The sequence below is a fragment of the Neodiprion lecontei genome, chromosome 7, assembly GCF_021901455.1.
Source record: "Neodiprion lecontei isolate iyNeoLeco1 chromosome 7, iyNeoLeco1.1, whole genome shotgun sequence".
Lineage (NCBI taxonomy): Eukaryota > Metazoa > Arthropoda > Insecta > Hymenoptera > Diprionidae > Neodiprion > Neodiprion lecontei.
The window spans coordinates 1,818,041-1,845,242 of record NC_060266.1 but is presented as its reverse complement, the minus strand read 5'-3'; the positions used below and the strand labels follow the sequence as shown (position 1 = coordinate 1,845,242).

Sequence of the window (27,202 nt, the reverse complement as noted above, 5' to 3'; positions counted from 1 at the left end):
ATAAGCGCTCCGTGGTTCCTGGTTCACGTTTACAATAAATTATTTCAATTCGTTTTTCGCGCAAGCTGAAATTCAGTAGCTGTCGGTCCGCTAATAAAATTTCTCGATTTCCAGGATAAGCGCTCCGTGGTTCCTGGTTCACGTTTACAATAAATTATTTCAATTCGTTTTTCGCGCAAGCTGAAATTCAGTAGCTGTCGGTCCGCTAATAAAATTTCTCGATTTCCAGGATAAGCGCTCCGTGGTTCCTGGTTCACGTTTACAATAAATTATTTCAATTCGTTTTTCGCGCAAGCTGAAATTCAGTAGCTGTCGGTCCGCTAATAAAATTTCTCGACTTCCAGGATAAGCGCTCCGTGGTTCCTGGTTCACGTTTACAATAAATTATTTCAATTCGTTTTTCGCGCAAGCTGAAATTCAGTAGCTGTCGGTCCGCTAATAAAATTTCTCGATTTCCAGGATAAGCGCTCCGTGGTTCCTGGTTCACGTTTACAATAAATTATTTCAATTCGTTTTTCGCGCAAGCTGAAATTCAGTAGCTGTCGGTCCGCTAATAAAATTTCTCGATTTCCAGGATAAGCGCTCCGTGGTTCCTGGTTCACGTTTACAATAAATTATTTCAATTCGTTTTTCGCGCAAGCTGAAATTCAGTAGCTGTCGGTGCGCTAATAAAATTTCTCGACTTCCAGGATAAGCGCTCCGTGGTTCCTGGTTCACGTTTACAATAAATTATTTCAATTCGTTTTTCGCGCAAGCTGAAATTCAGTAGCTGTCGGTCCGCTAATAAAATTTCTCGACTTCCAGGATAAGCGCTCCGTGGTTCCTGGTTCACGTTTACAATAAATTATTTCAATTCGTTTTTCGCGCAAGCTGAAATTCAGTAGCTGTCGGTCCGCTAATAAAATTTCTCGACTTCCAGGATAAGCGCTCCGTGGTTCCTGGTTCACGTTTACAATAAATTATTTCAATTCGTTTTTCGCGCAAGCTGAAATTCAGTAGCTGTCGGTCCGCTAATAAAATTTCTCGACTTCCAGGATAAGCGCTCCGTGGTTCCTGGTTCACGTTTACAATAAATTATTTCAATTCGTTTTTCGCGCAAGCTGAAATTCAGTAGCTGTCGGTGCGCTAATAAAATTTCTCGACTTCCAGGATGAGCGCTCCGTGGTTCCTGGTTCACGTTTACAATAAATTATTTCAATTCGTTTTTCGCGCAAGCTGAAATTCAGTAGCTGTCGGTCCGCTAATAAAATTTCTCGACTTCCAGGATGAGCGCTCCGTGGTTCCTGGTTCACGTTTACAATAAATTATTTCAATTCGTTTTTCGCGCAAGCTGAAATTCAGTAGCTGTCGGTGCGCTAATAAAATTTCTGTAACTTTACAATCTTCTCATAATCTTTTTGGTAAAATATGTCGTTGAAAAAATTATATCAAACCTTACACATTATTTTTGATTTGTTCTCACGCTGAAAATATTTATTAGTATTCGAGGTATAACTCGAGGTGGTTGGCGGTTTTCGTTGGAGGTAGTTAGGGGTGGTTGCGGGTAATCTCGGTGATTCAGGAGGAGGGGGACGAGGATTTGTGCTCGGTGAGTAAAACACTTTTATAATATTTCATGGCAATTGTAATTATATTTTATCTGAAATTTTTCAAACTTCTCATGTTTACATTGAATTATTTCAATTCATTTTTTGCGCAAGCACAATTTCAGTAGCTATGAATAAGCTTATACAATTTATTATATTATTAATTAATTGATTAATATTCCTATAATATTTAATGGCAATTGTAATTATATTTCATCTGGAATATTACAAACTTGTCACGTTCACAATAAATTATTTCAATTCATTTTTCGTGCTAGCACATATCTAGTAGCTATGAATAATCTTATACAATTTATTATATTATCAATTAATTATTTAATCAATAACTCAATTATATTAATCCTTACACAAAATTTTCGATGTGTTCTTATACTGAAAATATTTATTACTATTCTAGGTATAACCTGAGGTGGTTGAAGGTGGTCGGAGGTGGACGAGGAGGAGGACGAGGAGGGCGAGGATTTGTGCTGGGTGAGTAAAACACTTTTATAATATTTGATGGCAATTGTAATTATATTTCATCTGAAATATTACAAATTTGTCACTTTTACAATAAATTATTTCAATTCATTTTTCGTGCAAGCACATAATCAGTAGCTATGAATAATCTTATACAATTTATTATATTATTAATTAATTAATTCATATTCTTATAATATTTGATGGCAATTGTAATTATATTTCATCTGAAATATTACAAACTTGTCACGTTTACAATAAATTATTTCAATTCATTTTTCGTGCAAGCACATATTCAGTAGCTATGAATAATCTTATACAATTTATTACATTATTAATCAATTGATTAATTACATTAATCCTTACACAATATTTTTGATATGTTCCCATACTAAAAATATTCATTACTATTCCAGGTATTACCCCAGGTGGTCGGAGCCGGACGAGGAGGAGGACCAGGTGGACGAGGAGGAGGACGAGGTGGACGTGGAGCAGGCGGGGTGGGTCGTGGGAGAGGACCTCTCCTCTCCTCAGAGGAGGGGAGGGGGAGGGGCAGGGAAGGGGGAGAGGTGGGCGGGGAGGGGGAAGGGACGGGAAGGGACGGGAAGGGAAGGGAAGGGAAGGGAAGGGAAGGGATGGGGCGGGGTGGGGGAGGGGGAGGGGAAGGAGGAGGGGGGAGGGGGAGGGGGGAGGGGGAGGGGGAGGGGGAGGGGGAGGGGGAGGGGGAGGGGGAGGGAGAGGGCGGGAGGGCGGGAGGGCGGGAGGGCGGGAGGGCGGGAGGGAGGGCGGGAGGGAGGGAGGGCGGGCGTGTAGGGGGGCGGTACTGCTCTATTAACTCTAACGGGCTTGCATCGACATCCGTCCTCCACTCTCTCCCTCCCGCCCACCCTCCCTCCCTCCCTCCCTCCCTCCCGCCCTCCCGCCCTCTCCCTCCCCCTCCCCCTCCCCCTCCCCCTCCCCCTCCCCCTCCCCCTCCCCCTCCCCCTCCCCCTCCCCCTCCCCCTCCCCCTCCCCCTCCCCTCTCCCCCTCCCCCACCCCACCCCATCCCTTCCCTTCCCTTCCCTTCCCTTCCCTTCCCTTCCCGTCCCTTCCCGTCCCTTCCCCCTCCCCGCCCACCTCGCCCACCTCGCCCACCTCGCCCTTCCCTGCCCCTCCCCCTCCCCTCCTCTGAGGAGAGGAGAGGTCCTCTCCCACGACCCACCCCGCCTGCTCCTCGTCCACCTCGTCCTCCTCCTCGTCCACCTGGTCCTCCTCCTCGTCCGGCTCCGACCACCTGGGGTAATACCTGGAATAGTAATGAATATTTTTAGTATAGGAACATATCAAAAATATTGTGTAAGGATTAATGTAATTAATCAATTCATTAATAATGTAATAAATTGTATAAGATTATTCATAGCTACTGAATATGTGCTTGCACGAAAAATGAATTGAAATAATTTAATGTAAACGTGACAAGTTTGTAATATTTCAGATGAAATATAATTACAATTGCCATCAAATATTATAAAAGTGTTTTACTCACCCAGCACAAATCCTCGTCCTCCTCGTCCTCCTCCTCGTCCACCTCCGACCACCGCCAACCACCTCGAGTTATACCACGAATACTAATAAATATTTTCAGCATGAGAACAAATCAAAAATAATGTGTAAGGTTTGATATAATTTTTTCATCGATATTATCTACCAGAAAGATTATGAGAAGATTGGAAAGTTACAGAAATTTTATTAGCGTACTGACAGCTACCGAATTTGGGGTTGCGCGAAAAACGAATTGAAATAATTTATTGTAAACATGAACCAGGAACCACGGAGCGCTTATCCTGGAAGTCGAGAAATTTTATTAGCGGACCGACAGCTACTGAATTTCAGCTTGCGCGAAAAACGAATTGAAATAATTTATTGTAAACATGAACCAGGAACCACGGAGCGCTTATCCTGGAAGTCGAGAAATTTTATTAGCGGACCGACAGCTACTGAATTTCAGCTTGCGCGAAAAACGAATTGAAATAATTTATTGTAAACGTGAACCAGGAACCACGGAGCGCTTATCCTGGAAGTCGAGAAATTTTATTAGCGGACCGACAGCTACTGAATTTCAGCTTGCGCGAAAAACGAATTGAAATAATTTATTGTAAACGTGAACCAGGAACCACGGAGCGCTTATCCTGGAAGTCGAGAAATTTTATTAGCGGACCGACAGCTACTGAATTTCAGCTTGCGCGAAAAACGAATTGAAATAATTTATTGTAAACGTGAACCAGGAACCACGGAGCGCTTATCCTGGAAGTCGAGAAATTTTATTAGCGGACCGACAGCTACTGAATTTCAGCTTGCGCGAAAAACGAATTGAAATAATTTATTGTAAACGTGAACCAGGAACCACGGAGCGCTTATCCTGGAAGTCGAGAAATTTTATTAGCGCACCGACAGCTACTGAATTTCAGCTTGCGCGAAAAACGAATTGAAATAATTTATTGTAAACGTGAACCAGGAACCACGGAGCGCTTATCCTGGAAGTCGAGAAATTTTATTAGCGCACCGACAGCTACTGAATTTCAGCTTGCGCGAAAAACGAATTGAAATAATTTATTGTAAACGTGAACCAGGAACCACGGAGCGCTTATCCTGGAAGTCGAGTTTCACCGCGTAGCGGACCCGAAGCGCGGGATCCGGGAGGTTGAGAACCCGGTACTCGAAATACGTAGCGGACCCGAAGCGCGGGATCCGGGAGGTTGAGAACCCGGTACTCGAAGTTTGCGGAGCGCGACTATCAACCGTCCGCTCTACTGCGCGGTTGTTACCAGACTGAGGAACTCGGCTAGCCGATTTTAGATTGGTGACGTCACTTTCCGAACATCCGAAAATTCAAACTTTGGTTTCGAACTGTAATACTAGGTATGATGATGTATGATGTATGATGTATGATGTATGATGTACGATGTATGATGTATGATGATATGATATGATGTATAATGATTCTAGTGTTCACATTTCATACAAGAAATACACACCTTATCTGTCCTGCCGATTCCAGACTCAAGCGGCCAGGCCCTTCGATGGTCAGCCGTTGACTGAAGATATATCCTTTACTTAACGGGTCAGCCGATAACGCTGCCGTTCTGCGACAGTTGGATGATGAAAAATTTTGCTCGTATCTTTCAAATGTGTGTTAAAATACACTCGAAGTGTTAAGAAGCTTCGTTCTTTCTCTTCCTATCACCTTTTTAGGTCTTTAAATCATTACGCAGCGTTAAATACTATCTCATATACGAAGCATCCGTTTCATCTCGTTCAAAATTAGCGCATCCGTGATGTATTACAGTTACTCTGAATTTTTTTCCATCCGAATACTTTTCGAAAAACAATTTTGCTTCTCTACCCAACGTAGATACTTCACTCTCGACTAGCTAGAACAGCGTTTTGGTTATATGCCTACGAAAATTCAAGATCGAGAGAGCAAATGAAAAGTTGTTGAAATAATTAGGAATACTAATGTTATGGAATACATCGAGCGCGCGTCGAATAGAATCCCATTTCGAAGTGAATAATTCTTCTCTTTTCATATAATAGCTAATCTAGTAATATAGGTAAATAGGATGGTTGGAGGTGTTCGGAAATGGTAGGACATTTCAAAAGTTATGGTTGAATAAACTTCAGATTTGGGTTTAGCGGACCAAAATGCATAAAAATCATACTTGGTCTATACTTCCATAAATTTTTTTCTTACCAAAAATGCTAATTTTTGGCGATTTTTATGGTTTTTTGCAATTTACTCAAAATTTTGAGGGTGTACGGGCAAAACTGGCTTCAGATTCTGATTGAGCGCGTCAAAATACATAAAGATAGGTAGGTCCGGTCAAAAGTACAGACCACTTTTTTTTTGTGGGCCGGTGTTATTAAAAAACAATACATTTGTGTTTAGTAATCTCTATTTTACATTACTGTCAAAACTTTTCCTTATCAAAAAAGAGGCGCCAAAAACGGGGAACAAATCGATTCGCTCTCGGAATTTTATTGTTTCAATTATTTGTTCTCTTCTGGGCTAGGTGTCACGTCGACGCTCCAACCTAGCTGGTATCACGAAAAGCCGAGCGTTGGAGATCTCCCTACTCATCTCTGCTAAAACATCCGAGCTTCCTGCGTTGTCTAGACAACAGAGTCAGATACCTTCGCTTTTGACGTGCAAAGTAACCGCACGATCATCAATTCGCGCAGATCGTTTCGCACCGGTCAGTAATGCGTCACCTGCCCACTTACAATTAGAAACTCGCTATAAATTTCAACGAAGAAAATTCTCAAGTATAAAACGATGAAAAACGGATCGCAATGCATCGCTCGAACGATCAATCTCTCAAATACGAAGAACTCCGCTCCGCCACGCCAGGTCCAGAAGCTTGTCAACGCGGACGTGAGGACTCCATGTCCGGACTCTAGATCATCGTACAGAAGTTCACGGCCAGTCCCAGTCCGCGTCTGCATGCGTCGCGACGTCGAGAGGACGCTTCCACCTAAGGTGATTCGCAATTCCCCCTCACGTACCATCCGAGTCCCAAAATGACCCGTTCGAGCCAAGGGGATGATATAGTCCCGCGCATATTCACAGCTGTGCGAATGTTCCCAAAAACCACCGCCTGAAACGCTGGTGACGAAAATACGATGGTTGGCTAATGGTCTTCTGAAATCCGTCATTGCCGCAGGCCTTGTCTACTGGACAACAGCCGAAGGCGTCTGGGGCGACTCTGAGGAAACTGAAAATCTTTATGGCCGCATCGTCAAGTCAGTGTCCCCTGTTCTTCAGAACGTTGTCGATGTCAAGGATGTGAGTATTCGCATGTTAAGTGTCACTCCGAATTTTGGAGTAATTAAAGATTATAAAAAATCGTTTCGAGTCAGTCATCAATTACTCAAGAAGATATCCTCCAGGATAAAACGAGAAGATGGTTTCAGAGTGTTACAAAATTCAGAGACAATAGACGAGAAAATAAATGTTGGAGACAGGACGATAGCTGTCGATGAAATTGTACTAGTTTCGTCACCCTAGTTAAAGTATTAGGCTATATCTAGAATAAGGTTTACAGAAACTAGGGGGAAATGCATTCGAACGATGGTTTATTCAGTGTTCTCAAACATGATGATTTACAGTTTTATCAAAATCAATGCGTACAGTATGTTTAGTAGAGTGGTTCATTATTTAATTTTTTTCTTAAGGTACGGCTTGAAAAATTTGTGACAAATACTGATGCAAAAAATTTATATATATATATATATATATAAATCTGTAAAGTGTGCACATAGAAATAAATAAGAAATATTGCAATAATTGGTACACTACACTTGATACAGACGAAGGTTCCACACCTGGAAAACGTGAGGCACAAACTATTGGACGGTTACAACAGAGCGGTACTGAGTATAGTGGGACTGACGATCGGCGTTCCGACGAAGCTGGAGGAAAAGATGTCCGAGCTATTTTTCCCCTGCGAGGAAGTCAGCAGCGGCGATAAAGGAGCTGGGAACAAAAATTCTAACAAGTTAAATACGTAGATGAAGAGCTTATCAAAAGCTGCGGAATTCCATCCGGGATTATAGCGTGTAATCGTAAGAGTGTGTTGACGTATGTATGTATATAATATATACACTTGTTTGCGTAGAATAAATTTCGTAAATCGATTATGACGTCACTCGACCGTCTCACCCTTTCCCCGGATGCTAAAAGCTGCTTTCCCACTCGCTGCAATCCGATTCATTAGCTACTATTAAACGTGAAACGGATGCAAGCAGCCGGCGCGACTCTCCAGGGGGTTTCAATGCAATTAAAAAGTAATCAGCACCACCGTAAGTGCAGGAATACAATCGAAACAATAAATTCCGAAATGTATAACTCGAGTATAATCGTCCATTAACTGGTAACGGCGGAAATGGTGGAGGGCTCGCACAAGAGTGGTGAACGCAAAATTGACGTAGAATCGGAAAATTTATTTACACTTCATTTTGCGCGTGCGTGTGTTTTTCATAAATTTATTTCAGTATCGCAAGAACCTGTCAATGATCAATCAATTCCACTCCTGAATTTACGTTCTTGTCCCAATAATAACAACGACATCTTAAAAGTATTTTTGCATCTGTACAACGAACATTGATTTAGCCTCGCGGATGAAGACCGAGAGGTTTAAACGCTACAGTTGTAATTTTCACTCTGCGAACTAAGCGCAATTAAGAGCAATTTTGGTTTTCAACATCAGACCCTGAATCAGGAACTTACGTGGAGGGCGGTGTGCACGAGGTTCCAGATCATGCAGTGTCTCCGGATTAGGCATTCTGTAAGCGTTTCATTCATTTTTTGCCCCCTGAGGTGGAGGAGTGAAGAAGAAAGGAGACAGGTCGAAGTTCGCGTCCTCCAGGGAGAACTGAGAGCCTGCATCTTAAGTAATCTTCACGATACCCGCGTCTCCTTTCACGTCTGACCTGAAACGCAACTCTTTCCGTGACTGTTCTCGAAAAAAAATTTTATGTCGATTTCAGGTCATTTAACCCATTCAGTCACGCAATTCAGCATTTTTTCTTTTGTCTTTGGCACGGAGGTGCAATTATGCGTTTCTTATGTATATTTCGACGCCGAATGCGAATCTGATGTTAAAAATTTAATAAAATTAATAACAACACCTAAAATAGGATGAAAACGCGGTGAACTATCAACAATGTTTTAGACGGTCTTCTTGAATGAGATATAAATAATATAAAAAAGGAAATGAGAATAGGGTACCATTAATTGGTTTCTTGTGACCGATGGGGTTAACATCATTTCATCTGACTTATCACGTGGCTTAAAGTTATTATAAGTGGTGTCTTCACCGAATGAAACCGATTTTATAACAACTCGAGTCGCTCTAAATGTAAGTTCCTTTCCGATTTCATTCGATTTCGAACCACCGTCTCAGATTCTCATGCCGAAGTATCAATCGGATTGTTTTTTTTTTCTGATCACTTCTCCTCTTATTCTTTTTTTTCTTCTTCTCATTATTCTTCGTCGTCCCCTGTCTTCCCGAGTGACTCGGGTACCCGCTCCGGTGAACTTCGAAAGTAACACAACTTCAGAATGCTTAATTAACTCGGGGGATTTGGTCGATGGGTGTTGGTAGGTAGGCTGCTGCGGCTGCTGTTGAAGGGAAAGATCGAAGTTCGTCCTTTCGAAACTTTTCGCCCCTCTTTCACCCTTATATGTTTATTTCTCTTTTTTTCCCGCGTCGCAGTAACTCGCGCGTACCGATTTCACCGCTAAAAGTATACCGAGTGTGCAACCAATTGAAAAGTGAATTTTCCACCATTTGAATACTTAGACTCGGTCGTAAAATGTCTTGGTAAGTATATATGGGTGGGATATGTATAGCCTTGGATATGTATGTACATGCATATGCATATTAGAAGATTACGCGAATTGAAATCGAATTAGACGAAAAATGAAGAGAATAAGATAAAGGAAAATTGGTGAAAATTTATGGAACTTCTCTGTGCTCTTTTCCTTTTTAGCAATTTAAGAATGTGTAGAGGAACGAAAGAAAATATAAACATGTCGGTGTATTGATATCGATTATCGTTGAATATTCTTACCTTTGTAATAATTCTTCTTTTCCAGTTTCTCCTACAGTAGTCGCGCATCAGAAGAAACTCTATAAATAATATCTAGAAGGAACGAAAACATGTTTATTTCTCATTTGATTCTTGTCTTTTTTTCCCTTCTTCTTTGTTTTCTGCAAATAATTAATTCACATATTTTCTTCGTCTTGTTTTTTCAAGTATTTCGACAGTTAGAACGGTTTTATTTTGGGAAATCCACGAGCTAAATGTTTCTTGTTTCGTAATTTTTACATCATACCAATATCACGTACATAATTTATGTTATATGTATTTGTATCATACTTAAGTATATTTATATTATTTACACATTTAATAATATAGGATGATGTATTATTGTTATTATTATTCGTTCATTGCTTAATGATATGGAGATTATTATAATGATAACAATAATAATCGCATTAACATTACGGATTGACGGAATTCTTCTATTTTACAATGCGAGATCTCCTTATTTAATTACATACACAATTATCGTGCTTGATTCCTGACATTGACATGAATTTATTATTTTTACGTTGTTAGTATTATTCTTACTACTATTATTAGTATTATTATTATTATTATTATTATTATTGTTTTTGTTATATGTAGGCATAATAAAGTAATGATAGCGATGCCGATATGCTCGTGAAGTATTTACAATGTCATAAGAATTGGAAAAAAATGGAAGGTTTTTTATGATTGGTTTTTTTTTTTTTTTTTTCTAGTCTCACATTTTTTGTCCTCAGGAGCCTAAAGTTGTTATCTTTTGCAAATAAAATACATTTGCATGCGTATGTATACATGTATAACGTGTATATTGTATAATTATTATGTATATATTTATAATAATAATGATATGGACGTTGTCGTTCGTTTTCATTCGATAAAGACTAATTTGTTTAATTCTCTTTTTCTCTCAATCTGCACTTCTCACTGTTACTAATATAACAAATAAATAAATAACATTAATAACTGAATAAACTGTAAGCAAGTGAAACAGTTTGTTCAAAGCTGTGATGTATATATTTTTTCGCCTTTATCTTCTTTCGTACGAAATAATAATTGCTAATTTCAGCAGAAAAAAAAAAAAAAATAGATAGGTATAATTCAAACTGCGCAGATAACTCGTTGATAAATTTTTAAAATCGATAATACGGCGATGTATAATTAATAACGATAGTGATAATCGTAATAACCATAATAATGATAGTGTCACCTACCACTAAAGATTTATAACAATTATATACAGTGATACAATATCAGCTAACAAACAGCAATACTTTTTTTCAATTTTTTTTCTTCTTATTCTAGTATTTTTTTTTTCTTCTGGTTACATCAGCATTCTCTCGCACATTTTATTTCATTCAATTCCATTCCAACCTTCTCTTACAATTTTCATTATTTCAATTTAATTTTTATCTAAATTACACGGAAATTTTTATGTTTTTGTAGTTTGTGCTTTTGCCATCTTGTTCTATTTACCGTTTTTTTGTTTTTATTCTTCTTCGCGTACAATCAAACAAACACACACGCTCACGCACACAAATAGTTCCGCACGCACAGACTCATCGTAGGAATTCATTGATTTAATTATTTGTTTATACTTCACGTTCGAAGTTATATTTTAATTTGTCTTGCCGTCTTTTTTTTTCCGTTGTATTGTTATCGATTTAAATTTATTTATTGTACAATTGAAAAGTTATTTGTTTATTTTTTTTTTCTTTTTTTATTGACTAATAATCGTCTCTTACTTTTTTGCGTTATCCGTTCCGACATCTTCGTCACGTCGCGGAAAATTTTTATTCTTATTATCGTTTCGTTTCGAGAAGTGAGTTTAAAAAAAAAATATATATATATTATTCAGTCAAGGAAATTCATTGTAAATGAGTAATATATACATAATGAGAAGGGAAAACGAAAATACCGAAAATCTAATAAAAAGGTGACACGGATGATTGGGAAATTTTCGTAACACGGAGTTTCGAAACATGTCAAGTACCATAGGAAAAGAAAACTAGGTAGGAAAAATTGTATCGAAAGAAGGAGAAGTATAAAAAGTTTGAAAAAACTTATTTATCTCTTCGCTATATAATTATTACTCACCGAAAGCACGTAAATTAATCTCATCTCTTCGGTTCGTTCGTCACAGTTATCATAAATTTAACTACATTATTACTCGCTTATACATCGAATAACGAATTGTTCCGAGTCGCCTAGACGCAGCTCTCCGGTAGCCTGTTGGCCATTAAACGCCTCTTGATCGCCTCGCCGTCGAGGCATTCGCCGGCTACGATGACGCCCTGAGCACCGCAGACGACGACACCCGGCATGCAGGGTATGGTGCTCCTCGATGGTAGCCTCAGCTCCGTAGGACGGCCGGCGAACTTTTGGCAGAGCTCGTCTATGCTGGGCGTAGGTCCCGGGGTGACCCATTGACCCGGTGGATAGCCGCCGATCTGACACTGATAGCTGGGCGGACTGACCTCGACCAGGTTGCCACCGCCTTCTGACGGCAGAGGTTTGCACTTAACGGTCGCGACGAAGAAGGTGACGGAGAAACGCGAGGAGGAGGATGAGGGAGGACGAGGGAGAAAAATTGCAGGCGTGCCAGGAGGTAGGAAGATTGCACGCCGGATGAGGGTGAACGCGATGAAAGAAGGAGGGGACACGATGAGGATCAGAGGACGGAGATAAGGATTATGAAGATTACACTTAGGGGGGAATATGGTGTGGTTGAATATAAGGTACCGCTCGTGAACCTTGATTTACGCTTTGGCTTACCCGGTAAACGGTGGCTTTTTAACCATCTTCATCGTTATCCTGACACTTTTGGCGGCTTATCTTGACCTCGAATCAAGGTCCCTGACTACCTTTGACCGCCTGCTTTTATTTAAAAGGGTGTACGGAAGATGGGGAAGAGATGAGATCGGGACGAGGATGAAAGTATTCACTAATTGTCAAGGTGATGTTTGACGCGAAGGGAGAAGAAACGAAGAAAGATAACGGTGAGGATCGCGTTGGGATGGAAAAGAAACTGTAAAAAATGAAGTTGACTTCCGATTCCAAGGTGAAGAGAAAGGAGACCGAGTTGAGATTCGATACAAGAACGACGAAGATGACGAATGAGGAATGAGGAAAGATGTGTACCCAAGACGATGAATACGAAGACAACGAAGACAGCGAAGAATATAATGTAAGGAGAATGGAAACAACTCACCAAATTTATTTGGAATAACATCAGGGTCGGTCTCGATGGTCGTTTGAATGTTTTGCAGAGGGTACTGCTGGGAGTTTGGAACGTCGTTTATTTCCGTTGTTTTCTCGTGATTCCGGGTCTTCGAGACCCGCTCTCGACGTGCTCTTATCATCACGACTAAGACGACTGATCCCAGAGTAACCGCCGCTCCCACTGCCACTCCTATCAACGGTGACATCGCCATACCGGAATGCTGACCTGCGAACGGAAGATAGAAGAATATCGAGCGAATCGATTGGCCGACGAATGAACGAAGGAGCGAAGCGATCGGTGAATTAGGGAGCAAACTGTTCGGTTGGAAGTTTTTACTGTCGAGAAATATGGTTTCGGGGTTCTTCTTCTATCTCCTCAACTTTGGATCCAAATTCGAAATGGACGTATTAATTGGAATTAAAATTTGGATATGAATTGCTGTATAAATTTAATCTTCAATCTTAGTATACGTGGCAAAATTATTCGAACGAAAACTGGACTTTCCAAGGTACATTATGTAATTTTAGGAAGAAGAGACGTTTATAGAGAAATGAGTGAAAAGAAGAGGATTAGAGATGTTGCGCTGTCGATGCTTTTTCCAGTTGGATGATTAACGAAACTATTTCTTGCCCCGACGTCGTCTCTCTCTCTCTTTATGTTCTACCATTGTGCTGCACCTCACCCAGAATGTGAGGGTGGGTGTGCACAACGTTGAGCAATCCACTTAAGGTTTTCGTACAGGAAACCGCAGCCGGAAAGTATGTTTGTTCAGGTTGGTAGCTATGGGTTAAATAACAAGTCTACCGTAAATCAGAAGAAACAACGGATAAGAAATATAAGAGATGATGAGAAATTCGAATGAAAATGTTTCTCGCTTCTCTTTTCCTCAAAAAATCACGTGTTCCGTAAAAATCAACGATCTTATTCTTTTATGGTATTTAATTAATTTTCTGCATGATGATTTGACAATATTTTGCGAAATGAAAAAGAAAACAATGAACAGGACAGGTTGACGAATGATTTCTATTTTTATTTAATTAACAAAAAAAAAAAAACCCAAAAATAAAAATCACTTCACAGGGTACAGCAGAATTTCTTTTTTTTAAGGTAGCACCTATTTCGTATTTCGTAATCATAAATTACTTAATCAGGAAGAGAAAAAATAGAGGCTGACAACTAATCTTCGAACTTCGTTCCTCGTCGCAAAATCTTGCAAACGTTTATTTTGTACTTTTTTTTTTTCTTCCCTTTTTTCTTCCCCCTTTCTCTTTCCCCCGCATGTCATCCGGTACCCCGATAATATAAAGAGGTCTTATCTTTATAATACAACGACGGGTGCTGCAAGGATCGTCTAATAAAACGGTTCCTCCTTTCGGCGACGACGAGTATTACACTAACCATGAAATTGGATACCCTGTTTCTTCTCCTTATCCTTCTATTTTCTCCTCTTTTCCCTCAGTTCCGCCAGTTTTACACGTGAGGAAGAGAAGAAAAGCCTCGGTTAAATTACTGCACACACGCATTTGGTATACAACCATAATATACAATCCTTGTTTATTTATTTTTACATTGCAAAGTTTCTTTTCACGACTGAATAATTTTTTTTTTTTTTCACAGGTTCTTCATGGTTATTTTCAATTTCATTATTCGCGTTTTGACGTTATTGTTGTTCGTTACTTTGGAGTAATAAATAAACGAAGAAATTGATTTGGGTTTACAAAGAGTGGGAGAATTGAATTTGGCGTTCGAACGGGATCGAGTATCATCCGTACGAACAAATACGTAGGAATAAACCGAGTCTGAAAGTCGAGGGTTGAAGACCGTGATTTACATTCACGGTACGCGCCACCCTCTCTCTTTCTCTCATTCTCTCTCGGAGTTATTCCGGGCGTATAATTGCGCTCCCAAGATAAATATCTTTCGTTAATTCAGTCTGAACGGTGAACTACTTTGCTTAAAATACCCTTTTTTAACGTCTCTATATCTGCAAGATGATAATTCTCCCGTTTCTCGCCTTATCTCTTCGTGTAGCGCCTCGGGAGCGGGAAGTTATGAAGAGTACACGGTATAACTTCTCGTTTCATTTCCACGTTCCTTTTTGCTGTTCCCCAAAAATGGCGTGTGGCACTTTTGTAAAACGCGAACTTGAAGGAAATCGAAATTTCATTTTCCAAGAAAAAAAAAACAAACAAACAAACAAACAACCACGTAAGAGTAAACCGGTTAAAAAAAGCTGACAAATTAAGAAACTGAAATAACGGACCACCCCAAAGCAACCGGAAGCTCTTTCAAATGATTCTTGAATATCTGAAATTCATAATTCTGTGAAATGGAAATGACGAATAGATTGTGGTTAACGACTTTAGTTAATTACGGTAACAAACGTTGTACGCATACGTATATAACACATGAATATGCACGAGGTGATATCCGGTTTGGGAAGAGCGCCGCTGTCCCGCTCACTCGAGTATACGACGTCTCTGCGTCTCTGTCGTTTACGTCTGTAATAGCCGTGGGATGCGGAGTAACAAGCGCTTATCAGAGGATTGCCCAATTGTCTCGCCTTGAAATTGTCCGACTGGTATTATTTACTCGCGTATACACGTATAATATGCATGCAATGGGAATTCCATGCGAACCCAACGAACGTCTGATCCTCGCCATATTTCATTTTCTTCGTCAAATTTTTCTGCAATTATCCCAACTCTGATACTGTACTCTGTATTTTTTCGAATTTTTTATTCAACTTGTCAAAAACGAACAACTTCTTTTCTCTGCGCTTCGATTTCTGACTTGGAACGTTTCTAGACCGGTTTCATCGTCAAGTTCATAAAAAAAAAAAAAAAAAAAAAAAAAATGGAACTGGTCTGGAAATATTTCAAACGAAGAACAGAAATCTTGAGAATATTTCAGTAACCTTCAGACCCTTAAAACGATGGGTTGGTTTTCCACCGTTTTTAGTTTCAATTTTTGTTCTTCCTATACGTTCGCACAATTGATCCTAAATTTTGTGTTTAACCATTTCGTTCGTCGATTTGGATATGTTCTACGCAGGGATAAATAAATGTGTACCTACCCCTGGAATTGATCGATGGGTAAAACGAGGGAAATGAGAAAGGGAGATTAAAAGCCGTTATCTCGTTTCCTTCATTGCGTCGTTTATAAAACGAAAACCCCGGCAGCCCTGCGCCTTCCCTTAATTCGAGTTTCCCCGTGTACGTGTAAGGGATGGGGTTGAAAATGTTACAGGTATAGAGAAGGTACCTGTATAACCTTGTAGATCCTAACCTAACCTCGTCTTAAGCCTGAAATTATTCAACCCCTGCCGCCCAAAACTCGAACCGCCTCCAGGGTTTCGCCTTCGTTACGAATTCGTGTAACTCTAGCAATATGGATTATAATTTTGCGGGTTGTCTGCATGGCTGATTACGTTAGACGTGCGAAATATCACAGGGGATGATGATGGGGTAAATTATTTTACGAAAACCGAGCGTTTCGAATTTTTATGAATCCGTAATACCGAAGTTCGTCTCGACAAGTTTATATTCCTTGCGAACGGAAAAAAGCGTCTCACTTTGATTAGAGTGAATGAACGGATCCTAAGGGAAAAAAAAAACAATACGATAGAAAGAAAAATATTCTTCACGTTGCAGGGAAGTAAAAAAGGGATCTAAATAGAGAAAAAAAAAATGCCTCTTGTGAAAAGATGATATGCGAAAAGGACTTTGGAGGAAAGTGGAAAAGGAAACCGAGGAAAATTACCCCGGTGAAAAAATAATACGCGAAAAAGTTGTGGCTAATCTGTGAGTGGCTGGTTAAAATAAAATTACATCCGCATACGATATATATTGTACATATGTGCGAAATAATATATCACGCGATATAGATGCAAGCATAAAAAATTTATACATATATAAACCGTACGCGAAGCATAATATATTCGAGCTTTTCAAGGGCTTCGAAATTTTTGTGCAAATTACCTTTTCAAAGGTGTTTTTCAGGGGTTTCTCTAACATTGTTTTAACGTTGTACGAATATGTTATTTGCAGAGGATCAAAGAGAAAATTTTCGTTCTCCTTGCGCTGAAATTTATACAGTACTGCGGTTTGTTATATCGAAGGAAAACGACGAAAAGGAAGTGATAAATATAGAGGGTGAAAAAAAATAGGGTGTGGAGTAAAATTTTGCTTATTGAAAATTTAAAGTAAAATATCCTACCATAAATAATTTCTTTGCCATCGGCTCGATATATTTTACTAAAATATACAATATCCAAAAGAATCGCAGCGATATGAAAAAATGAAGATCAAAAATGTCATTTTTACGACAGGGCGGAGTCAAAAGTTACGGCGGGTAATACGACGAGAGGTAGATAAAGTGCAGGTACAGCTGCATTATGAGTGGGCAGAGGAGGATGAAGAGAGTTGGGAAAATCGTGGCAAGTATTTTTATCCGAAGAGAAAACCCTGCAGCAGAGTCACTCGGAAATTTTATTATCACGGTTGACGCGTGATTCTCTTCGCCCAGGGGATGAAGGGGGATAAAATAGGAAGAGAGCAGCGATCGTAAAGGTTAGAAACCCGATTTATTGGCGGCGTCGTAATTTTTTGTCACTTTACCAATCGAGGAGGGGAGAACCTGGCGGATCTAACGCGGAATGATAGCCAACATCGATCAACGACAACCTCACTCAGCCTCTCTCGAATCACGAGTGTATTACACGGACGTGTATAAGCCCACGTCTTTCCTGTCTGTTTACTCGTGTCCGCTGCCTTTTTCTGTGCATTGATATTCGATTGCTTGTACAGGAGGAAAGGCAAGTTACGCAACCCTCTGCGTATACATTCCTGCTACGAGAATTCACAAAAGAGAGAAGACCTTGTGACAATTTCAATTTTTTGGTACTTTAATTCGGTTGGCTGATTTATTTGTTTTTCAATTCTTATTATATTATTTTTTTTTTTTTCAATTCTTATTATTATATTTTATTACGGTGTGATTTTGTTTCGTTTTCTTATTTAGCGCTTTAAACGTTTTGAGCTAAAATATTGTTCGACGAACTGTTTGAAAAATCGATGCCGTTCGTTAAATAAACTTCGATCTTCGCAGATCGCGAATTCTTTATTCTAAGGGTGAAAAAAAGGTAAAGGAGAAGAAGAAACGCTGTTCTTCATTTTTTCAGTCCTTCTATTTTATCTCACTCCAATCTATTTTTCCTTTTTCTACACGCGCTGTCTTGGCGAAAATTCCAATTCACGGTCAAATTGCAGGGGGACTTTTAGATTTTGCAATTATACACCGTTTTCACCGTTTTCTGGAAACGAGAGAGATATTCGCGTAAAGAGAGAAAGAGAGAGAGAGAGAGAGAGAAAGAGTGAGAGAGCCGCACGCGCTAATTAAAAGTTTCCCCCGCGTTGGTGAAGTTGTTTTGTTGAATTAAGACCCGACTGTTCTGACTTATATATATATATATAGCTCACAGTTTATGAAGCAGCTGGAAAACGGAGGCAAGGTACAAAGTATGAGGTTTCAGAGCAAAGTCGAAACCGGGCGAGTCACACAAGTTCAAAGAAAAATGAGAGGAAGAAAAGTATGAGAAAAAATATCGGGCGTTTCTTTTCTGGACAGTAAAACCAGACGTGCGCTTTTCTTTTTTTTGTCATCATACAATATGTATCGTTAGAGTTGTTTTTTGTTCTTCTTGTTCTTCGGCATCCCTTTTCATTCATTTTTATTTTTTGTTTTTTGTTCTTTACCTCAAGTTTGTTTTTACTTGTACCACAAAGTCTCGCGAACGAGAATAAAGAGACAAAAATCTCCTCCCCCCCCCCCCCCTCCGCAAGAGGTGCGCGATGGACATATAAATTATTGATAAATTTTTATTCGGTGTAAAATACTGTATTACGGGTGGCAGCTAGGTATACATACACGTTATGTAAATCGTTCAGGTATACCGTAAAGGTTATGATAATGTTTCTACAACAAATATACATAAATATATTGTATACATTTATAGCCCGAGAATAATTGAATAACATGAATAAGTAAAAAGAAGTCTCGAGTTTTCGTGGAATCCCGAGTCCGGTATTCAAGTAAACTGAATAGTAGTATTAAGAAAAAGAGGAAAGAAGAGGTAAATAAAAAAAGCAAACAACTATGAATATGAAAAAATATGAATAACAATAACGAGAAGAAATGACAAAGTGAAACGAAAGAAAACAAATAAAAAGGGCTAGTCCTTGACCAAGATTCGTTGTCTAACGGTAGTATTGTCTAAAAGTAATTTTCATTATTTGCCAATCTCACAAGTGACACCAACAAACGCTTCTCTTCCTCGTTTATCTCATTTTTCATTTTTGTTCTAATATTTTTTGAAAATTACTGACCGAATGAAAATTGAGGTTCTCCCCCCTTTTGTTACCCTTGAGACTGTTAGACTAATTAATGTATAAGATTGCGCGCCTTATTTCAGGAGTGAATTCGCTAACCTCGCGTGTACTATTGTCGGGGATTATTATTATCGTTTATCAACTGTCCGCCCGCCAGACTTACAATGCCGAAAGAAAAAGAAAAATAATGAAATAAAATAAACACGAGAAACCAACGCTAATAAAAAAAGAAAAAAAAAAAAGAAAAAGAAAACGAAAAGCACATGCAAAAAAATCCGCGTTTCTGGGTCAAACGCGATAATTTTCACGAAGGTTGCACGAAGGAGTTGAAGAGAAGAGAGAGAGGAGAAAAAAAGAAAAACAGCTATCCAACAACAAAAAAGTAGACTGATAAATAAATCTTCGGATCGACATTCAGACGTAAAATCGACGATAATTTCGATTCGAAAAAATCGCAGGCGTAGACGGAATTAAAGATAAAATTTTGTGGAGATCTTGAGCATATGTTACAGTGACTACACGTAATACACACGTTATGAAATGATGTGAAAAAAAAAAAAAATCAACCAAGAACCTGGATTACGAAGATGTCGAAAAACTCACCGGTTCGTTTCTCAGCGTCTCTGAAGGTGACTTCGCTGAGTACGACGGCGGTGCTTCGCCCCTTGGCGTTGACGGCGTAAACGGCAACGTGAACACCGGCATCGACGGTCGCCTCGATGCCAGCTAGGGAAAAAACCGGCTCGTCGAGATTCGAAACGTTGTAAAGCGGTTGGGTGCTCGATAAGAAATCAACGTCGCCGTGGAAAACCTCGAGGACGAAACGCTGTGGCAAACCGCCGTCGTATCCTGGCACACAACGCACCTCAACGCTCGTGTAGGTCTGATTTGCCAACGAGCAGTTTCTCACGGGGGAAGGTTTTCCTAAAACAGGTCACGAGAAGCGGAATTATTCCCGTGTTTCAATTTATTCATTTTCTTTTCTTTTCTTTTTTTTTTATTTTTTTTTTGTTCCCAACAGAGGAAACGAGATTCAAGACGACGACTCGTGAGAACAAGAAGAGAGAACGTCAGGTGAACAACTTGCGGGAAGAGAAAGTATCGAATTTATAAAACAGAGTGATGTGAAAGCTGATAAAAATAAACAAAGCTGTTGAAAAATACTTTGTACGCGATAGGTGTTTTTTTTTCTCCCGTACCAAAGATTTCGACTGAAAAATGTTATGACAAAGGAGAAGAGAAGAGAAAAATCGAAGACGGAAGGTGAGGGAATAACATCGGCGTCGAAAATTCAAGATTCAACAAATGGAAGTTGAATAAAGACTAAGGGTAGAAATAATGTCGAAACTCTACGAGGTCAAAGTTAGCAACGTTACAGTAACGATGCATGCTTAGGAAAAATCGCGCTTGCACTTTGCGCATTAAGGATTGTCTGAAATCTGACAAACATACGTACGACAAAGAAAAAAAAAAGAAAAAAAAAATCAAATTTGACTCCTCGATGGTCGGTCAGAAATTGCCCAACAACGATTTATTCCTGTACCTCCGACGTTTCGTTACCTCGTCAAATATGACAACTCACCTGCGGCAACCAGTTGGAAGAGGCACGGTTTTGTCTGCGAACCGACCGCGTTGTCCGCCCAACAGCTTAGAGTTCCGTAATCGCGTTCGCTGCTCAGGGTGTACCTGAGGGTGCTGCTGACTCCGTTGTTCGATACCCGATGGGTGCTGGAAACGACTTCCAGAGTCTCCCCGCTGTTGTTGAACTTCCACCGGAAGCTGTGGGCGGGCGGATGTGCTTCGACCCGACACACGACGTCCAACGACTCGCCCTTCGAAGCCCCGACAACGATCACCCTTTCGTCCTTGCAGACGGGGGTAACTGCCGAGTTGAATTTGTGCAATTTTACGTGTTGCGAAAAAAAAGAAACAAAAAAAAAAAGAAAAGGAAATTCGTTGGGAGTAAATTTTTAACAATGATAATCTGAAAATTTATCCAAGATCGCGAAGGGAAACTCTCTAATCTTGATTGGTCGGGTAGATCTAAGTCAAGAGCGCGTGATAAAAATTTGTTAGATTAATGTAATAAAAAAAAAAAAAAAATTCGCCAACCGACGATAAAACTTGTGCAATGTAATGTCTCGTGATATTGGATGATTTTCCGAGCACGTGTTTTCGCTTTATTACCGACAAATTTTACGACTCGCTGGCCGGGCCAAAAGTTTTCTAGCCGCGATAGCGAATTCTCCAAAAGAGTCACGGTAGCCGTTTTATCTCGAATTTTCTGCCTGCGTTTTTTATTTTTTTTTTTTCTCTTCCTTGCGTTTCATTTCCCTCGAGCCGGAAGAAATTCCTTGTGACAATCCGAAATTCGAGTGATAAAAGTAAGGAGAGAAGAGGGGAATAAAATTTTTTAAAAAAGGTCCTTTCCAAAATCACGTCAAATATGTATAAACAATCGAGCAGTTGGTTAAAAAATCTGAAAAACTTCGGGGTACCGTTTTGGAATTGCGACAATTGTAGAAAACATTTTGAGAATAATCAAAAATCGTGAGGGTCGGACGTTGGTTGGGTTCGCATGAAATTTCCAATAAAACACTGACGAGAAAAAAAAAAAAAAAAAGAATGGATAGAGTAAAAAGCTCCACTTACATTTCACTCTGAAGGGTAGCGGCTCGCTTCTTGTTTCGCCTAGATCGTTGCTCGCTGCGCAAATGTAAAGACCGGCGCTGCCCCTTGTCACAGTTTGAAGAGCCAGACTCTGGTTCGATATTATCGTTTTTGCCGACGAATTGTGTACCAGCAGCTCGTTCTGAGTTACAAAAAAAAAAAAAAGAAAAGAAAAAAAAAGAGCAACCAGAAATAGAGTAAATTCAAGGATTAGAAGAAAATAAAATTATAAACAGGATTGTTTGGATCGATAAATATTTTTTCTCTCCGTGCAATAAATTTCCGCCCCGATTTCGACACCCTTTTTTTCCGGTAGCGTGGCTTAAGGATTATTGTTCTTTGGCAGGGTATTAAATTATTTTTTTGAATTTCTAGACACTTGTTATCAATCTCAAGTAACTCTGCGGTTTGTCTCTTTTTTTAATTTAAATATTACATACATATATATGCACGATGTTAAGTAAACATCGAAATTGAAAAAAATACAGTGTAAATTGGATCAGCTGTATGTACAACGTGTCAAACTTCTCTCTCCATCAACGTCAACGTCAATTTCAACGTCATAGTCACCGAACAGCGAAAAAAAGAGAAAAAAGTGTGTTAAAAAAAAACAGAATAAAAAAAAAAACCTACAAAACTCGAGCAATTTCTGTCACGTTATGAAACGCGATGATCGAAGCGATGCTTGCAGATCGTGTTTCAGATCAAAAGAACTCTACGCAGAGAAGGTAAAAAAAAAAACAACAACGAATAAATAGAAAAAGAGCTAGACAGACAGCGGATGTGAGATAGATGGAATGAAAAAAAAAAAAAAGAAAAAGAAATGATGAAACCGCAATTGGAAATCACGATAGCTATGCATTTCATTTTTTCTTCCACCCTAGTTGGTGGATCAGTTTTCTGCGGGAATAATTTTCACGCGTTTGCGGAAGCAAGGAAATAGAAAAAAGAGAAAAAAAAAGAAACAGAAGTCAGACGATCGCAAAAATTAGATTTCCTTACTTTTAACCTGTTTATTTTGCATCCCCGTAAATCTTGGGTACGCGTTATATATCAACAGCGATGATCAGAATTGCGTTCAACCCGCGTGAATTTTTTTTCAGGTAATTCAATTCGATCTGATTTTCTTGTATTTTCCTCTTTGTTTATTTTATTTTATTTATTTTTTTTTCTTCTATTTTTCTTTTATTCGAGTTTTTCCTCCGTAAGGACGACGATCTCGACGGCAGTTTCATCGTCTGCAGGTTTCATTTCCCATAACCATTCGAAGAGGGGGCGAAGACAATTCTAAATCGATTTAAAACGAGGCCATTTGAATCTCGAGGAGAGACGAGTTGCGGGAATACATCCTCCCTTTCTTCTTCTTCTTTTTCTTCTTCTTCTTCTTCTTCTCATTCCTATTCTTTTATGTATCTCACAAAAACCCCGCGACGCTATAAGTGATAGCAATTATTCACCGGTTCCCCGCGTCGGGAGGAATTTATTAAATGGATTTTATAATCTGATATCTTGCATTTATTTACGCGAGGGTATTTTCATCCCTGCCCCTTATTATGTTCCCCACAACTTGACACAATTTTTTCACCCCATAATTCAACCGTAAAATACGCTCATCGATTTGCAGAATTATATTCGAAAATACAAAAAAAAAAAAAGTATCACAACTTGTCGTTTTTCATTTTTTTACATTTGTTATCATCGATACGAAATTTTCAAACTTGGAAGAATAAACTTGTAGTTTTTTTCTTCTTCTTCTTTTGATCGCGTTTCGCGAGATGAAAAAATTCTCACTATTCAAGACTGAAATAATAATTCCCATTGGCGTTCATACTGATGCAATTATTTGTTACTTTATCATATTAGAAACGTCACTGATGCCGATCGCGGTTTCACGGCACGCTTCTCCGCTAATCAGATTTTGGGGGTATTTGGCTTAAATAAGGGTTAACTAGTCCCCCACCCCTACCTTACTTTCCAACCAGGTTGGATACCCTTCCAATTCCGTCGAAAACTTTAACTTGATTTGAATCAGCTGCTGCTGCTGCTGCTGCTGGAGTCCCTTAACTTCATTTAGTCGAGAAAATATGTACATACACACATACGGATGTACGTATGTATGTATTCACGTGTATGAGAACACTTTAGACGAATTTGTCGAAACTATTATTTTTTGTATTATTGCTACGCTAATTCTGAGTATTTAAATTTATAAAAATCCAGGGATATTTATTAGGATCGACAAACGAAAATATTGAAATAAGTGATGAAAGAAAAAAAAATCTATTTCAACGATCGTAAAGTGAAATAAATTGGCGTATATATTAATTAGATTTTTCAACAATTTTCATGCTATTTGAAACGAAAATAAAAAGAAAGAAAGAAGGACGACCGATGTTCTTTTTATAAATTTGTTTTTCCTCCACCGCAAACGTTACACCCGATTTTTTCCCCCCAGTTTGAATGAAAATAATTCGGCATCTTTTTCCAACCTTCGCACGGCGTATTTTCGCCTATGACTAATTCCACGTATAAGCGGGTGCCGAGTGCGTTATGTACGTCCGGGGTTTTGCGCGACTGGGAATCCCGTTCCCTCGGGAATTCCGGTTGGGGTTTAACCGGGATAAACCCGAGGCTTAACCTATGCCGCGCAGGGAGGACGACCTCCGATTCGGCTCATCTAGGCCTCTCTTTGCCTCCCTTTGCCTCCCCTTCGCTCTTCTCTCGCGTTGAAACGCGCCTTATATACACCGGGATTACAGTCTAGTTTAATTGAGTTGGCTCGTTAATTGCTGGAAATACTGTCCCCGACGATCCGGGCTGGAACCCGAAACTGAGACCTCGTGATTTTCATTTTCTTTTCATTTTATTCTTGTCCTTCGGGATAGGAATAAATTCTTACAAGGATACGGAATTTTTTCAGCCAATGCGAAATTCCGTTTTACGGAATCGGCCGAGTGAAAAATCCGATACTGATCAGACTCGGCAGGCAAATGAAAAAGTTTTGAGAGAAAAATTTAGAAGAAACAAAATTTCTGAAAAACAACAAATCTATACGACCGATCGACTATTTCTTCGATAATTTTCAACATCGCGCGTTTGTCCAAAAGTTTTATCTCCGTGTAAATACGTTTTACGTATGTATACACAGATATATACGTTAAGTAGGTACGTATACGTCTTTTTCCGTAGGTGAAAACTTTCACCTCGTTCAATTTGCTCCTCCACCTGAGCCACGCAACTTTAGCTACCGTACCAAACGTATACACCTGCGCATGTATATTATCCTACATTTATATATCTATGCATGTGTGTACGGAAACACACGTACACGCAAAACAACTCTTTCGTAACAGAGTTGCAGCATCGATAATTGATTCGGCAATTCGATCGAGCAATAATAAATACAAATTTCTTCTCTTTGATTCTCGTAACATAGATTTTTCGCATTCTTGATCGCATTTTTCCCTACTAATTAATCGTATACCTGATGAAACGCAAAAAGATGAGAAAGATGGGAGAGAAAAGAAAAATTTTAAGAGCAGTAAAAAGAAAATATTACGTATACGTACAAATGTTATACAGGGTGTCCCATTTCAAAAAATATCCTCAAATATTTCGATAACCGAGCATTAAAAGTATACGAAGGACTTTTCAACGAGAGATAAGAAAAATGCAATAAAAAATCGGAGGTTCCTTTCGAATGAAAAAAGTTGGGCCTCGCGTCCTTTTTCATATACTACGACAACTTTTGTTGGAAAGAATTTTCAATTCAATGCTTAGTTTTCGATGTACCAGAGGATATTTTTTACTTTCAATGGGACACCCTGTATAATTATATACATTCGTCCAGCTGTTTGTATAATTGTAAGTGACGTTAGTTCTGTGACACGCGGCGTATTTGAGGGTGCGGTTAACTCCTAATTAAGCCTGCCAAAGCTAACACGTCGCGTACGTGCGTCGTGTCTTTGTAAAACCGCGATACATTATACATAAAATACAACTAGCGCGTAATCAAGAAATTCAATCTTTACCTGAGAAAAATTCAACGTTATCGTAAAACAATTAATGTTGCAATTTTGTACGAATCACGAATCAAATAAAATAATAACAATAAAAAAATTTTAAAAAAAGATCTAACGAAGATACACAACGAGAGATATATTTTTTTCGGTCGAATGAAGTCTGATTATATTTTTAAGCCGCAAGTTTCACCAGCGCCAATCTCTTTACCCAGCATCTGCCGATCCTTATTCTTTTTCTTTTTCTTTATACATTTTTTCTTTCTTTCCCGACGCTTTCACCGCTGCTGCTTCTTATAAAACTTCTTCCAACGCGTTCTATCATACATACGTACATGTATATTCTCTGTTTTGTACCCTCGTTTCAGATGATAATAAACTTCTTCTTCGACATATGTGGCAAGAATATAATATTATGTGAAATAAAGTATGATAACAAAGCAGAGAACGGTGAAAACATGTCGACTGATTCGAAGTCTATTTATCATTAATAACGAATTAAATGAGATTCTTGGTTTTCGCCAAAAACTCGGTAAAATCATTACCTCGGGTTGTAATTTTCTTGCTTAATTTACAGCCAAATAGTAATTTCAAGCCGATATATAGACAAGTGCTGTGTAAATAATTTTACAACGTATTGCACGCGGTGCGCGTGTGTGTACATTATATGTATATGTATGTATTGTTGACTCACGTTGTGATACCAGGTTAGCTTCCTCCACGGCGGATTCGCCTTGACGTGACACTCGAAATAGACGTCAACCCCTTCCTTGATGTCCTCAGGGCTCAAAGTTAATCCCAACCTCAGCGAAACGATTGGCGGATCTGTAAAACAAGACCCTTCAATTAACAACATTTGGTTGGGGTTGCGTTAGTGATTAGAATTAGAAAGTCGAGGATTTTTCATTATCTTTAATTCTGATTCCACGACCGCAAGTGGAATGAGCAAAAAAACACTAAACCAATCACGATTTTCTTTACGATTATTCCATTTTGCATTTTATTATCGAATTATTTTCAGGGCAATGTACCAATTAAAGACAAAACGGCGATAAAGAAAGGAAACGAGAGGGAGAGAGAGAGAGAGAGAGGGAGGGAGAAAGAGAAGGAAATGGAATCATATAAAAACGCCGGAGTGCAGCTGCGTCGGAATAGAAATTAGGCAGCGACGTAGAAATTAAATCACAGTGTGAGAATAAGAGTAA

The 27,202-nt window shown here is 39.2% G+C and overlaps 2 protein-coding genes across 9 annotated transcripts in view; one reads left to right on the top strand and one right to left on the bottom strand.

Annotated features, from left to right (window-relative positions):
• Positions 1–6,379: 6,379 nt before the first annotated feature.
• Positions 6,380–7,614, top strand: LOC107220171. The gene is made up of 3 exons (XM_046745346.1): positions 6,380–6,583; positions 6,674–6,889; positions 7,414–7,614. The coding sequence occupies exons 1-3, from the start codon at positions 6,380–6,382 to the stop codon at positions 7,612–7,614; spliced, it is 621 nt and encodes a 206-aa protein (XP_046601302.1).
• The window catches only part of LOC107220172 (nephrin), a 155,457-nt gene continuing 135,433 nt past the window's right edge, over positions 7,179–27,202 (bottom strand). Inside the window, exons 9-16 of one of the 8 annotated variants that reach the window (XR_006905206.1) lie at positions 26,692–26,822; positions 21,961–22,120; positions 20,891–21,190; positions 19,912–20,232; positions 12,908–13,144; positions 9,679–9,737; positions 8,333–8,535; positions 7,179–7,579 (exon numbers count right to left, since the gene is read on the bottom strand). Coding sequence is in view for 7 of the 8 variants with exons in the window: in XM_046744852.1 (XP_046600808.1) it covers positions 11,904–12,196; positions 12,908–13,144; positions 19,912–20,232; positions 20,891–21,190; positions 21,961–22,120; positions 26,692–26,822 (1,442 nt within the window). In the remaining variant the exon portion in view is untranslated. Of the gene's footprint in view, positions 7,580–8,332; positions 8,536–9,678; positions 9,738–10,324; positions 12,197–12,907; positions 13,145–13,557; positions 13,700–19,911; positions 20,233–20,890; positions 21,191–21,960; positions 22,121–26,691; positions 26,823–27,202 lie in introns of those variants that run through there. The other 7 variants (XM_046744854.1, XM_046744855.1, XM_046744856.1 and 4 more) reach the window with 7 other exon arrangements.